Below are 15,377 nucleotides of genomic sequence, written 5' to 3'. Positions count from 1 at the left end.
AAAGGGTAACGAGCCTGCAGCCAAGATGGCAGTCAAAGAAAAAGGGGCCCTCTCCCCCAGGAGATACCTTTGACCCTCTGGGTTATTTTGAGAGCTTTTTTTCCAGCCAGGTGGCTGCTCGTGGAAGGAGAACAGAGTTCTTCACTGTTTATGCTCTTATAAGTAGAGCTGTTCGACTACCTGGCTTATTTTTCCTATTCTCTATAAATGTACGCACAGGGAGCATGAGTCTGAATGACGGTTTTGAGAATGTTGAGTAAAAAAAAGAAGCAAATCAATAAAAAGAGGCTTTAGAAGGACTGGGCACACGATACAATTATTTTGCTATTACATTTCAACTCTACATCACTAACAGTATTTTTACTCCCTCCACCTGACAGAGGGTATGCTGTTAATTTTTGACTCAGTAAATCAGAGAAAGACTGGTTTATTTGCTCTCTCAAGTTAAGCACAGTTGAATATAAAGCCAAGTTCTAAAGCCTGCACTGTTACATGAGGACGTGTCATGCATAAATCAAGGAATTCACTGCACTGAACCAAAGTGGCTGGACAGAGGATTCAGAAGAGGCTCCTCCATACACAGTCACCTCGTGCTGTTGAGGTAACAGCCTCCTGTCCAGTGAGATTCTTAAGCCTCTTTTATCAAACGAGCTAATTTGTGTTCTGCAAAATTATTGTATTTTGCAAACAGACAAGAGACACCGCAGCTTCTCAAGCTTGTTTAATCCTCTTTAGGAGAATGTGGGGGAAAAAAAAAAACCACAATCAATAAAAGACTGTGAAGTAATACAGCTTTCTTGGACAGTAGAGAGGAGGTCAAGAACTTGGGCTCTGGCAATGCAGCTCAAATTTCACGACAAAGTGATAAACAAATCCTGCCTCAGCAGCCATACACTTCAACCCTGGCATGCGCACAGGCAAGAGCCAACAGCGACGACAGCGAGGGCAGGCGAGCAAGATAACCTCTGAATTGCTGGCTTAGTGAGTGAATTCAGAATAAACAGCGCTCACGTCCCCCGTGGAAAGTCTTCCTCACTTCCACCCCCATGATCCAGCAAAGTTAGGGGCTCGCAGCAATCGTTCACACGGACAGATACAGGCACTTGGTAAAGGAGCTGGTTACAAACCCATTCAAGCCAATAAAAACACTTTGGTGATAACTGGCGCAGACCCTGAGTAGGGAATAGAAGTAGTATACAAACCTAGGCCAAGTTTTAAATCCATAGCAGTTAACACTTGAAAAAGACAATGATTAAAATCCCTAGCTACCTGAAAGGAAGACAAACCTCTCAGATGACCACCTTGTGCAGCCATTATCCAGACAGAAGCTGCCCTCAGTTTTGACGGAGTCAGGACTGAAGGGCTCCCATTGTTGCGTTAACAAATGTGTTAACAAATGGCACCCACAACTGACTGTGATGAGATTAAAATCTAGTTTGTTCGTTACTTTCTGTAGCGAGGCAGCTCAGCGGAGCTTTGGAATTTCAAGGGCCTTGAATTTCTTCACTCTTCTCCCTCCAGTAACTTCAGCTGACCTGATTGTTTTTTTTTGATACGTGAAGAGACTGATTAATCTACTGAAATCTTCCTGTTGAAATATTTTTATAATTGATCATAATTGCAATAATTGATCATAATTGCTCTTTGCGTAGGCATTTCAAAATTCCAGAGACAAGTCTAAATTGTATCCAAGTACAGGAAAACAATGATGATATCCAAGCATTGCCCTATTATATTTTTTTTTCTTCTCCACGATGTATTTAGTGACCTAAGAAAGTTACAAAACCAACTTTAAATTACATTCACATATATAAACTAATTAAATCTATTTAGCTAACACTGAGAAAATAAACTCCCAAGCAACATGAAGATAAAAAACATTAGGAGATGACTGATTCTAGAGTAATTTAAGACTTTGTACTGAGTCTCTGGATGTAGCAGTGAAGTGAACACTTCTCTACTGAAGTATTACTTGTAGTTAGAGACCACCAAAAGCTTCTCTCGTTATTCTCACTTGAGAACTGCAAAGGAGTGATTAGCCCAGGATTAACTTCTGCAGTTTTTATTAAGATTTATATTCTGTGAGAACAATTTTATTACTTGTTCCACTTTTTTTTTTTTTGCCACTTACTTATTTCAGGAAGTGGCAAAATTCCTAGAAACTTCAGCGGCATCAGGGTTTTTAATACTAAGAGCACAGATTTTTTTAAGACACTGAAAAACAAAATGGTTAAGAAGCGTGGCCTGTAAGAGAATATTAAAAAAGGATATGCAGATAGCTATGTACATAGATGTTTAAACTCACTCCAGATGAAAGAAACTCGCAGCTTAAATTTCACATGGCACAAAAGTATCTGTTTGAATGTTGTCAATTAATATTTTAAGTCACATGTGGTGAACAAATATTCACAAAGACTAAAATAAATAACAGCTACTTTATTATCTAAGAATACTTTGAAGTGTGGCATTTCCTGACAATGCTGAGAGACAATCATCAAGTAGAAGAATGCAAAGGTCACAGGAACTCGTGAAACCCTGATGACTGCTAGTTTCCACTTAGTTTTCTCATGACGGGGCTGTCAGGTTCAGCATTAGTGAAAATACTTCCTACAACCACATGAGTACCCCAGATGTTATGACGAATAACTTTGCAGCAGCCAAGATCATCCACAGAAAATCCCAAGTAGCGGTAGCGTTCATCTGTTTCAAACAGAGTGTTGTTTGTGTAAGGTCCAAAAAACTAGGTGGGAAGAAAAAGAAAGAAAAAAAAAGTTATCATGTGAACATTTCCAAGAATACTTAAAGTGTCAGAACTACTTCTTTTTAAAACAAAACTTAAGCCCAGAAATACCAGTTACAGCTGTTGGAGGAAACTTTATGCAGAGTTTTATTCACGAAATCTACACAGAAAACCGAGCAGAGCACCTCTGGTTATACTGGTACCTCGTATTTAAAGATTTCCCCTCGTCACTGACAGAGCACTGAAGGTGTACCAGTGCGTCTGAATCAAGCACACATACAAAAAACCTCAAGTGCTTCGGAAAGGTACTCTTACTTCTAGAGGCGTTAAGTATAAAACCCTTCCATGAAATAGGAAAAATAAGATGCGTACCTTTTCCACGAGCCCCCTACACAGAAAGATGCTTTGAGAAGGAAAAAGTTAGTGTAAACTGGAAACAGGTATTTCAGTTGCTTTATCTCAGGAGAAGGCTTCTGACCAAAAGCCTGCTCCTGATGAACAGGTCATCGGTAAAGATGTTACTGCTGAATCGGAGCACAAAGGCAGAACCCTACCTTCATCAATCCGTAACTATTCCTCAAATCTATGGAATTTCTGGGAAGCTATTTAGCACTATACACACCTTCAACTGCCTGTTCACCTTATAAACATCCCCCGTTAAACCTTTTGCCTCTATTGACACAATAAATCACTGCCTTTCATAGCGGTTTTAAATAAAAACCCACTAAACTGAGCTTTGCCAGGATTACATTCAACTATGATATGATTTCAACGGTTCTCACAGGCTCAGGCTTTGATAGAACCTTTCTTAATTCTCTCTTGTAAGTTTTAAGACTCTTAAGTTTCACAGATGTCTTGGTAAGAAACTGTCAGCTCCTTCAGAGACCCGGTGTAATCTGATAAAGAATGCCAACGCTCTTCAATAGGAAGAAGCCATTCATATTTTCTACAAAACAAAGATATCATTAACTAGTGCAAGAGAGACTTTTTAAAACCCTCCATCGACACAAAAAGGTGTCAGGACTACCAAATTACCTTGGGAGGGCATAACCAGCCTGTTGTGCACCGACGAAGAGCTTTTGGGCATAAATCTCCTACAGTTATTTAAAATTCAACTTAATTGCTGAACAACATTCTCCAAACTGCCAACAGCAATGACAGCTGACAGTGCACGGGAACTGGCTCAGGGTTACTGATCTCTCTTAATTTACAAAACAAATTATCCTCTAGTAACAGCACTTTTGCAGTATGAAAAAGTTGGGTTTAACCCATACAGAATGATACAAATATCCACGCTAGTTAGGACACAGCGGCGTCCACTGCATATTCCGCACGGCACGTAACTTACTGCCAGTCCTGAGGATGGATCAATGAAGTCAGCCCAATAGCCTTCAGAACAAATTGCATAGCAAATTTCCTTGGCACCATTAATGAACTTAAAGAAAATAAAGGGAAAGAAGGATACTGAATGAGAGTTTTGTAACATAAATACATAAAAATACTTCAGAACACATAAAATATTCTGAAAATGAACAAGCACAGATTTCTTTTGTCCTCTACTAGTAAATGAGAAATTCAGCATACTTTCAATAAAAACATTAATAACATTAAAAGGATTAATGGCATACATTAGGCTACTCCAATCAGATGATATTTTACAGTGTTCCTTGTGCCAGTCAGTAATGGATTAAAGCTTGTACAAAGAACAATGCAATTGCTTTGATTATTCATGCAGATTGCAATCATACCTGTTATCCTCTTTAAGAAGTCAATCATTACTTCAGGTATTTGTGTCTTATTTCCACGAGTTTACAGATCTCACCTAAACTCCACAAATTTGACACTAAATGTAGCACAAATATATTTTTATAAATATATGAAAAACACAGTTTTGCTGTAACAGCCAGCAGGACAGTACTATGCAGTCCTTCTTGCACTACAAATGTTTAACTGCAAGTGATTTTAAAGAACATTTTAATTTTGCATCATGATAGCGAACAGTTCCACAAGCACTTGACTTTCACACCAATCTACATCAATTCCCTTGTTGTAATTAATCGGTGGTCAGGACAAATTATGATTTCAAACTCTCCCACTATTTGACAATCAAAGTTGCAGGTCCTGTTTCAATTACACTGAAGGACACCAGCTGATGTTTCTGAAAATAGTATTTTCAATTAAGCAACATGCCAAGAAATTTCCTCTTCTGTAACGCATCAGCAAAAACCTTCCTTCTCTAAAGAGACAGCTGAAAGAATCTACTTTTTTTTTTTTGGTAGCAAGCTTTTCCCATCAGCTAGTTTGAGAAAACAAGTTTGGTTGGTTTTTTTTAAAAAAAAATCTTAGATGTTGATTTGCAGTTCTGTTTGTTAGACACAAAAGAAAATTCAACTAGGTAGATTTAAAGCTGTGCTCCTGTACTCTGACATCACAACACAGGGCACAAAATAATTACATGACCTACAGGTTACACAGCACATTTTGTCCACAGGTAAATCGGCAACGACAGGAGACATCAGTAAAGTGCTTTTAATCACCCAGACCAGCAGTTTTCAACCCACGTTACGAGGGCCAGCAGGGGCCCATAGAAAACTTCTGAAGAAAACGGCAAAGGTGAGTGAGGAAAAAAAAAAACAAAACCAAACCAAAACAATCAAGATATGTGTTGGTTCTAAAAAACATGTGCAACTGCAGAAATCTGAACAGCAGAGCAGACTGAGCTAGAGTAAAGCACAAACAGAATTCACATAGCTTCCTCAAATTGTGAAAGAACTTCCCTGATCTCATAAAAAAAAGAAATATTTCTCACTTCAGAATAAATATAATACTTTATGTCAGTTATAAAAAATTGATTCTTCTCTATAATTAGTGCCCTTAGCAGCTCAAGGTTTTACATTTATAGAAATATTACCACAGTTACTCCGCTTCAGGCACATAATGGTCCAAAACAAGGGAAGCTCATCCTGTACAGTAACCTGCTCTGTGTTTTGAGGTTTGATGGCTGTGATGATTAACTGTGTTTCAATCGAACGTTAACTCACAAGTACAAGTAAGCCCTCTGAAGACAGCATTTTAGGCATCACACTTCTGATACAGTACATCTTTTGATCCCGTGCTGTAACGGCCCCTCAGCAATCCCTTAGAGTGCAGTTAACAAACACTTGAGATTCGCTACTGTAAATATTTAGATTTGGCTGTATTTAACCCTCATTACTTTAGCACAAGCCCCTCACATTAAATTAGTACTTTTAAGGTTACTTCTAACCATCTCTGAAGCAAACAAACCGACCATTTTCTTGCGAATTTGCTGTTAGTAACCTTTAGGCCGGGAGGTTACATCCCACATCCTAACACCCCTGCAACGGCTATATTAGACTTGACAGGGAGGTGCACAAGGAAGAAAGATGCCAATTAACATGTAATTAGACCAGATTACAATGCCAAAGACCAACAGACCATAAGTAATTCAAAGAGAAGAACACACTGAAATGAAGGGAATTTTAATTTGTGTGTAATCTTCACGTTGATCCTTCAGACTGCTTCCTCCTTTTTTTTTTGCGGTAACCCTCACACTGCTTTATACGGGCCACATTTGCGATCTACAGGAATAGACTATTTTCAAACATAAATGTAACCCTCACTATACAGGTGAAAATCCCACAGGCTGGTCTTTAGAAATAATCTACAGAATCGTTGCATTCTGAGGTGCCAAGAAAAGAACGCCGGTGGTGGTGAACAGTGACACCTGCTGGAGTAGACACCAAAAAATTCTGAAGGATGTGAAATAAAGAGATTTTCAGACAGACCTCTAGTGGTAACACAGCAAGGCGACAGAGTTCTTGAGGATGGTTAAGATGTAATAAATGTAACTGATATCCAGGCTAAAAGCATTAGCCATACTTATTTATCAGAACGGAAAAAAAAAAAATAGACCAACCACTTTTTTTATAAGTGAGGACACACTCATGGACAGAGTCCGTACTGGCATCTCCCTTACGCCACACAAAAATGAAGAGAGCGGCAAAATCCTACAAAATACATTGTACTAAAGCTGAAGTAAGGTGAGAAAGTAGTCGCTGCCCTTGAACTGCAACAGCAATCAAATGTCTTTAATAATTTACTGTAGCATTTTACAACATTTTAGCATATTTTTGACTCACTCCACTGTAAAGGATTTAACAGTTCAATGAGACATGTAGAGCAGACAAAAAGCTACACAGCAGGAAGAAAATTATCTCCATTTTATCAGTAAGAGAAGATAGGATTAGCTGAAAAATGCTCTAAAAAGAAATACGGTACATTACTACCCGAGCGAGAAATGGACCAAAATACACAGCTTAGAGAAGATTCATCTATGAACAAAAATAAGCTAATGCTACTGCCAGCTACTCACATTTTCTAACAGCATTTCCCTCTCATCCTCCACTTCTTGACTCCATACCGTCATATCGTTTTTAGTCTTCTGGGTGACAGTTAATACCGTTAAACGGCTGGCATTCACGTCTGGAAACATTGACTCAAAGTCTAAAAAAAGCGAAACCGGAATGTTACGGCTTGCTCTTACATTTTACCTACGGTTTTTGAGTTTTAGACAAGTTATTGACTCTACCATAGAGCCACTTACATATTTCTACATTTTAAAAAGTCGTGCTTTCTTAGCTATCAAAAAAAGTGAAAACATACCTTTTCGTAACAGTTCAGGACAAGCTTGTACCGCACATTCTACCTTTGCATTTTCAAAGTAAGTTTCCGCGTTATTTATTTGCTGTTTCTGTGGAGCATCAGCACCCTAAGAAAAATGAAAATTGAAACTTTCCCATTCATTAATATATAACAGGAATTACCTTGTACACTAGACTGTTTTGTGACTCAACGTCCACTGATACACCCAAGCAGTTTCACAGAAAGATCATTTGCAATGAGATTTAAAATTAGTTTTTTAAATATTAAAAGTAGAACTATAACTTATTGCTTACACCTACACAGAAAATTTAAGCTTTATGTGTTATTGTAACTGTATTATCTCAAAGCCTTAGTCAACAGAGAAATTATTGAGAAATATCCTTCTGAAACAATGGTCTCAAGCATTCAATACAACAGCAAATGTGCCAGAACAAAAATATTAAAGTTCCACAACAGTTCTAGAGCTCTGAACTATGAGCTAGCTTTAGTTGTTGTAGCTTGAAAAGCAGAACAATTTTCCAGTAATAGCATTTTCATTCTTTACAGTTTTTTAGGGCTATGGTTTCTAAAAAATCTCAAACAACGGATTTCAGTAAGTTTCTCTAAGTCTGAAAAAATAATGTTGAGTAGTACATTAAGTCCTACCTAACACCTGTTTGTATCTGAAATTCTCCCTAGGGAAAATTATTATATTGAAAACACAGTGTAGCTAGCTTTTTTGTTCTAGAAATTAATTTTCATTAATAGCAAAAAAAACCAAACAAACAAACCCCAACGACCCAGCAAAAAAACCAAACACAACAACAGATATTAACTGCATTTCTATACATGTTTCCACATATATCCTGCATTATGACTGCAAAGTCGCCGGGACAGATCAGTTGGTACTTTAAGCCTGACAAACCACGCAGTTATGCTGGGAAACTTCTTTTCTTTCTAACTACAGGATGCTTCTCTTACTAGAACGGTAGTGCACTGCTTTTACTTTTTCTTGCTAGAAAGCAGCCACGCATTCAGCGCACCTGGTTTGCACTAAATGAACCTGACGACAAGTTTCTGCTGGGCTTTTAACGGGAAGCGTGATCCACACAAGCTGAAAACAGGATGTGGGGAGCTCATCAGAAGCTTACGTTTTCTGAAGGCTTTGGAATACAATGCTACATTTACAAAAACCGCTATGCAGCGTTCTTACAATGGAGATTTGCTAGCTGACTTCCAAAGCCTGAGCATGTCACAAACTCAGGGAGCCCGGGAAGTTGAGTCAGCAGCTAGCAGCAGTAAGCATTTGTTGAAACACTGACAATTATCAAGCTGCTCGTCGTTAATATCGCATCTTGCTGCAAGCTCTGCCATCGTCAAAATGCAGTCGCATTGTGAGACCTGGGCTGCGTTGATTTGCTTTTCCTGTGAATTCCACAGTTTTCTCTTAGACAAGAAATACCCGTTTCACGTAGAAGCAGCTTGTTCTTACCTGAAATTCATTTATGTATTGCGCCATTACAAATTCATGCCTTTCACCTGCTGAAGGCTCTGCTAATACATCAGGCAGACTTTTTGAAACCTGGCTACTCTTCTGAGAAGCGGTGCCATTTAGGTGACAGTCAAAACCAATATTGCCAGGCAACTGGAATCTCTGGTCCTGAGGACCAAACGGACCCATTACTTCATCTGGCCACACAGTTCTTGGACCTGCAAAAGTCAAGGCCTCGGTTTAGCTGTCACATCTAAAAAGAAGAAAAGAAAAAAAAAAAAAAGGAAGGAAAAACACCACTCCCATACAAATATCCGTATTTGATCACAATCATACATAACCAAAATAACCACAACGCACAAGTAAAAGTAAGGGCTTTGACATAAAAAGCACACTTCAGAATTCCCAAATTTAAATGGGGTGCAAAGTTCCAACAGTACATCAATTCAAAGAAAATGAATTTGCTTTTTCTTACATAAATCAGGAGGCGTAGCAGCAACGTGAGGCTCATCTGAGCCAGAGGAACCTGCTGTAGAAAAAGCCTTGGGATTTACAACTCTCTTGACTAAGGAATAAAACCCTGGTAGGTAGGTGACCAATCTCGCTCTGTTACAGAGCACCTGAGAAGACAAAAACCAAAGTAAGTATTACACACTGCTAGCAAAAACACTAGTTTAAGTACAGCCTTGTGGATCACAAGATAAATCCTCACTTGATTATCATAATTAAAATTGTAATTTAATTAACTGTGTTTCTGTGAAATCAAGTTTTTAAAAGGACTGTATTATCATGTTTATATTTTACTAGGAATAGTATTCTAAGTAAAGGAAAAGCCTCGACAACAGTTATTCAAAGGCCTGTTCAGGTGAGGGAAAAACCCCGAGAAATTTAAATAGGACTACTGAAATCCTACAACCTAAACTAATTATGGATGAGGATTGTTTCCATGATCATTTCCACGCACGTCATTGTTTCCACGATTGCCACAATTCAATCATGGGATTGATTATCAGAAATACCTACAAATATTGCTAATTAAGTAAACCCTAATATCCAAGATGTTTGCCTTGAAGGCTAGCACAACCGTTAGCCAGCCTGCACCCCCGCTTCTTAAAAGACCGGAGGGAGACACAAGATATCGCCACAGACACATCTCATAGCTTTCATCCACACGCAGGCACACGTGTGTGCTTCCACACGTTTCTCCACCAGCAGACGACGGGCAAACAGCTTTGCACTACACAGGGAGACACGCGTACCAAAGCAAGGTGTGGTAATTTCAGCCTCTTTCTTTTGCTCTCAAAATCCGACAACATTTAACATGAAAAAAAACTTAAGTTAGTCTAGCCAGTGTTATTTAGATTTGTAAACTCGGGACATTCACATATTTACAAGCAAGCAGTACTGCAAACAAACAGGTACCACGGTCAAAATGGCAATAAGCCATAAAAACATTATGAATTCTGTGGTCTTGGAATACTCCAGAAAACCTGCTTCACGCCACAGAGCTGTGCTGTCGACATAACTCTCAATTGCTGACGGCGACTCTGTCAGAAACTGCCGCAGCCACACAGCAAACAGAAAACGACGCAATGCCGTCTCCTTGAGCGCGCAAATGGCCTCAGCAACAGGGCTCCAAAGAGGATTAACTGTGAGGTCCAATAACAGTATCTTAAGTAGTAACATGAGCAACTGTTCCTGGAGTGGTTTTTTGTGTTTTTTTTTTTTTTTTTCGTGTGTTTTGTTTGGCTTTTCAAACAAGAGGTATCCAGGTGATGCGATTAACTTCAAAAATCTGGATTTTTTTATTATACTTTCAAAATAGATTGGTAACTGTCACAATGTATTTACTCATACACAACAAAAAAATAATCATACACTCAAAATATAGAGTTAGAAGTGTGATTTTTAAAAATTAAAGACTACTTAGCTCTAGCACAAGACTACTAACACTTGACTATAGCTGCACAACAGCATGCGTTACTGGAAAATATAAATCCCACCCGCCACAGCACGTGTGCTTTCATAAAACTTTATTTTCCAGCTGAAAGAAATTCTTTCAGAAATTGACACAAAGGGATTTTCCTTAAGTGCTGTATTCTTGCCTCTATAAAGGTTTATGCATGCGTACACTAGATATGTATGCAACAATGTTACTTAAAATAAAAAATTGTACTATTTTTATGTTTAAGATAACAACTCTATCGAAAGTATCAGGATCTAAGCCAGGAAGCATCAGCTTCTTAGATACCACTTCTGCGTAAACGTAACACCACCTAACAAGTTCTACCAACATCATAAAGACGCAAATGCATACAGGTACATCTGCTTTTCTTACTTAAATCATGTCTTTACAGTTAAAGCCTTAAGCTATCCAGATTTAAAACAGCACTAAGTTTAAAAGGCTCCTGTAACAACAAGTTTGCCGATTCCACTTGAATGGTTTTCTCGTTATTGTGTGAAAGCAGTATTGGAATTAATTATATTACAAATAAAACAGGTGTAAACAATTACAGCTGACATGTAATTATAAGAAAAGAGCTTTTTTTTTCTTATAATCAGACTCACTTGACACGGTGATGTTAGTGTTAATTACAAATATGCTGACTGAGCTCACTTACACAAATATTTGCGCACCTAGTATTACACAAGTGAAAAAAAAATACTGCTGAAATCAATTATTCACGTCTCTGTGGCAAGACTAAATCGATAAAGGCCGTTTTATTCTTCAGTCTGAAAATACCCTGGTTAACTTCAGTGTTTTATGTTAACACGTGACATGAAAACAACAAAACAAAGCAGACTGTACTTAATCCTCAATTTGATTATTCCCGGGATATCTAAAGAAACTGGCTTCCAAAACTCAGATGGAAGGACACCGCTGCCTTCTAAGAACTAGTGTACCTTGGTATAACAGGTTTTTATCAACAACTCTCCCACACGCACGACGATTTAAAGGCAGCTTTAAAGCGGAAATAAAACGCAAGCGTCCCGCACAGCACGGAGAGCCGCTCTCCCTCACCGCCGCCGGTTTCCCTTCTCCCCGGGACCGGCGTTACTCACATTGGCCATGGCAGGCGGTGGGCTCCCCACAGGCCCGGCTGCCCCTGGAAGAGAAGCGAACGCACTGACCCTCCGAGGCACCGCCGGAGCGGGCCGCGGGCCGGGCCGGGGCTCCCCGCGCCCCTCCCGGCCTCGTCTCCCGTCCGCCGCCGCCCCCCCGCCCCGCTTCACCGACAACGGCCCCGCAAGACACCCGCTCGTTACAGCCCCGGCCGACGCCGCCCGTGACGGGAGGGGACAGGGAAGCACCGGAGATACCGGAACCGCCGCGCCTCTCACCTCTTCCTGCAAAATGGCGCCGGCCGCCGTCTCCGCACCTGCGCGATAGCCGCCCGTCCCCAAGCCGAACCAGCCGATCCTCCGACACCTCGATTAACGAGTGCGCAGAGCCAGGCGATGGCGAGCGGTTCGGCGGTGGATTGCTTGGGTCTGAGGATGGGGCGGTGGGAAGGGCCGGGGCCGGGGCCGGGGCCGTGGTGTGGCGGCGGGCCGGGGCGGGCCGGGGCGGGCCGGGGCGGGGTGGGCTGGTCCGGTCCTTATTTTGGCGAGGAGCTGCCGCTGCTAGGGCTCCTCGGGGTCCCCGGTGAGCCCGGCTGGCCGGTCACCGGCGGTGCAGTACCGGTCGGGTGCACCAGGAGTCAGCCACGTCCTGTAAACCGGGTTGCCATTACATCGCCCCCACGCCCCGGCTGGGGCTTTTTAGGGTCGGGGAGTCCAATTAAATCGAAAATGAAAAAAATAAATAAATAAAAAAGGGGGTTGTTATTGAAGGAAATGCAAGAGGAGCTGCTCAGCCACTGAAAGGCTGCTGGGCCCAGGGGTTTCCTGGGAAGTCAATGGGAACCAAGGAGCCCGAGCGCTGCGTTTGCTAACAAAACTGGTCCTCCGAGGGTGATATGTTGTTTCCACAAATAACAGCTGTATAAAATAAGAATAAAGCTCTTCTTCAGTGAACTAAAGTCTTCTTTTTTTCCACTTCATTGTAGAAAGGCTTCGGGTTTTTCCACCTTTTCTCCTTGGGGCTACTTACTGGGATCTGGAGTGAGGTTTGCTTACAAAGCCAGCTTTAATTTAAAATAAACTTTTCCGTTGTGAGCTGCTTTGAGGTAACTCCATGGGCAGAGCTGTTAAATATCTGTTAATTTCTATACTACATAATTAACTGGGGAGGTTATTAATGCACACGCGTACGTCGGCATTGTAATCGTTCTCCTTTGTGTGGTGACAGAGCAGCTTGGCGGTAGGAGTCGGCGGGAAGCCCTGCGCCAAAGGACTCTCCAGTGCTCCCCAGCAAAGAGAAGGGGTCGCGGTTTTACTCCGCTCTACTCGCCACCTGCGGTTGAACGTGCTCCAAGCTGTGTTTGGGGACAAGTCTTTGTTGCTCCAAGAGAAACGGGCCGTTTGGAGGTGGTTTGCGTTCAGTATTGAGCCCTAGTGACCACATGGGTTCTGCTGATTAGATCGATCGCTACCCACAGATTGCTTGTTGGATGTACACGCGAAGTCAGTGAAGCTCTACACGTCTCCGCACACGTGTCACCTGGAGCGTGATACATCTGTCCCCCTCTGGCCTGAACTGTATTTGTAAGATGGATCATCTTAGACTCCTTCTTTTTCATCTTCGTATTTGCCTTTTTCCTCATCCACTTCAATCACCTCAGCCATCATGCCATATACACCACATCCATATCTCCTCATACACTGTGTCTTTCCAGCTTTTCGAACAAAGCCCTCTTTATCAATTTGCTGAGTCCAGAATAACCTTCCACGGGCACCGTGCTGAACAACCTCATCGTCTTTGTCTTCAAGTTCAGTTGTTTTTGCCTAGCACGGGCGATCACCAGCTCTATATCTTGCCTCCTCATAAATCTCGGCAGCAATGGAAATGGGATGGGAGACAGCTTTGTAGCTAGCTTAAGACTCAGTGTTGTTTTCAGGTAGCTTTTTTGGTCCTTTTTTAATATTGTGATTTAATTTAGATCATGAGTTCTTTGAGGCAAAAGCCTCCCTACTTGCATATGTGGAAAGCACTGTGCATACTAATGGAACTATTTAACTGCTAAATTAAAAATATCAGGGGAGAGGTGCCCAAACTCACATCTTTAAAGCTGCTATAAAAGAGCTGTGTTGCTGTTTCTTCTGCAGCAGAGGGGAAACACACACGAGCCACATTAGAATATTAGGATTAGGACCTTTCTTTCTTAGTTTTTGCCATTTCTTTGCTGTCTGTTCAAAGCGGCGATGCTGGTTAAGGAAAGGGAACTTTAATCTCTTGCTTTCAAAATAAAAGATGGAGTGTTCAAATCCCTCAGCGAATGTGCACGTGGCCTTTAATTTACCTTAGTTATAAACCAGATATTTCTGGACATTTTTTTTGGCTTTGCTGCTGGGTTGTTAGCATAAACCGGTTCAAAAGGTTTCCGTACATAACTCAATAGCTAAAAATCAGAGCAATAAATTGGTTTTGTTGTTCATAGTGATCATATTCAGCCCTACAATGTTCTTATTCCATTTAATAGAATTTTTACTTTATTTTATTAAGATCAAGAGAAAATTCTTATGTCCAATTCTAAACAATATGATGTATTAGTTAACTCTAATGTTGCAATTTTAATTTTCGTATCTTTTTGTGAGAACATTTGCTCGCTGTTGCATGCTACTCAACTATTTTATTAATTCAATGTTAGCACACTTAATTCTCATTTGCTTTTAATTTAAATGTTCACATCAAATCTCTGAACTTCAGCAAAAAAAAAAAAAAAAAAGGCTGGAGAAATTCAACTTTAACTCTTTACAGAATGTAATTTATTTCCTCTAAGAGGAAAGCACTCTGGATTACTTTCAGTCTGTATTGACTTGTCCTTAAGCAATCCCAATTTATCTTCTCTCCAGGGTTAGCACTTCAAGATACTCAAATCAATCAATGAGTTATCATCCCCTGAAGTTTGTGGCCTGAATTCATAAAGATTAATTTCAATAAAGTTTCTACCTCTATTCAAAGGAGCCTGCGAAATCAAACGATCCAATTATAGATTTATCAAATATTAATCATGAAAATCTTCCAGATCCTTCTGATGCCAACATTCTTCTCCCCTGGTGTCAGGAAAGTAATTAGCAGCTGGCTTTGATTAAATTCTTCCCTCAGAGATTACTTTTCTCAGTTTGGGGGAGAGGAAGGAATGCACACAAGCTGATACCTAATTCCGCATTTTAAAGTATTTAATGAAAAATACACGTAGGTTCAGCTAACAGGACACTTTCCGTGGAGATGGAATAGAGAGTCTCTGTCCAGGAACCTGCAGCAAATTCAACAGTGAAACCAGAAGTGCACGACCAGCTTTCCTGTTGTGTTACTGAGATGCTCTTTTTCCTTATCACTCTTTTTTTTTTTTTTGGTGACAGTGGCTTCCTCCCGGCAGT

At 40.5% G+C, this 15,377-nt stretch overlaps 1 protein-coding gene across 2 annotated transcripts; it reads right to left on the bottom strand.

Annotated features, from left to right (window-relative positions):
• Positions 1-704: 704 nt before the first annotated feature.
• Positions 705-12,255, bottom strand: MMADHC (metabolism of cobalamin associated D). 2 transcript variants are annotated; one of them, XM_086750693.1, is made up of 8 exons: positions 12,237-12,255; positions 11,958-12,001; positions 9,370-9,514; positions 8,895-9,112; positions 7,424-7,529; positions 7,134-7,264; positions 4,089-4,175; positions 705-2,740 (listed from the first exon to the last, which is right to left on the bottom strand). In XM_086750693.1, the coding sequence occupies exons 2-8, from the start codon at positions 11,964-11,966 to the stop codon at positions 2,546-2,548; spliced, it is 891 nt and encodes a 296-aa protein (XP_086606819.1). In that variant the 5' UTR covers positions 11,967-12,001; positions 12,237-12,255; the 3' UTR covers positions 705-2,545. The 2 variants fall into 2 exon arrangements, with proteins under 2 accessions (XP_086606819.1, XP_086606818.1); XM_086750692.1 differs by lacking the exon at positions 12,237-12,255 and adding an exon at positions 12,162-12,180.
• Between the last annotated feature and the right edge of the window lie 3,122 nt (positions 12,256-15,377).

The sequence above is a fragment of the Chlamydotis macqueenii genome, chromosome 6 (genome assembly GCF_036417535.1).
Source record: "Chlamydotis macqueenii isolate bChlMac1 chromosome 6, bChlMac1.mat, whole genome shotgun sequence".
NCBI lineage: Eukaryota > Metazoa > Chordata > Aves > Otidiformes > Otididae > Chlamydotis > Chlamydotis macqueenii.
The sequence above is the reverse complement of the archived record's forward strand: the minus strand, read 5'-3'. Positions and strand labels throughout refer to the sequence as shown.

What these genes read in the sequence shown, in the direction of transcription:
- MMADHC (XM_086750693.1), bottom strand. An exon ending in TGCTACGCCTCCTGATTTAT is followed by an intron (nt 9,113 to 9,369) that starts GTAAGAAAAAGC and finishes TGACTTTTGCAG; the next exon opens with GTCCAAGAACTGTGTGGCCA. An exon ending in TCCTGAACTGTTACGAAAAG is followed by an intron (nt 7,265 to 7,423) that starts GTATGTTTTCAC and finishes CGCTTTTTTTAG; the next exon opens with ACTTTGAGTCAATGTTTCCA.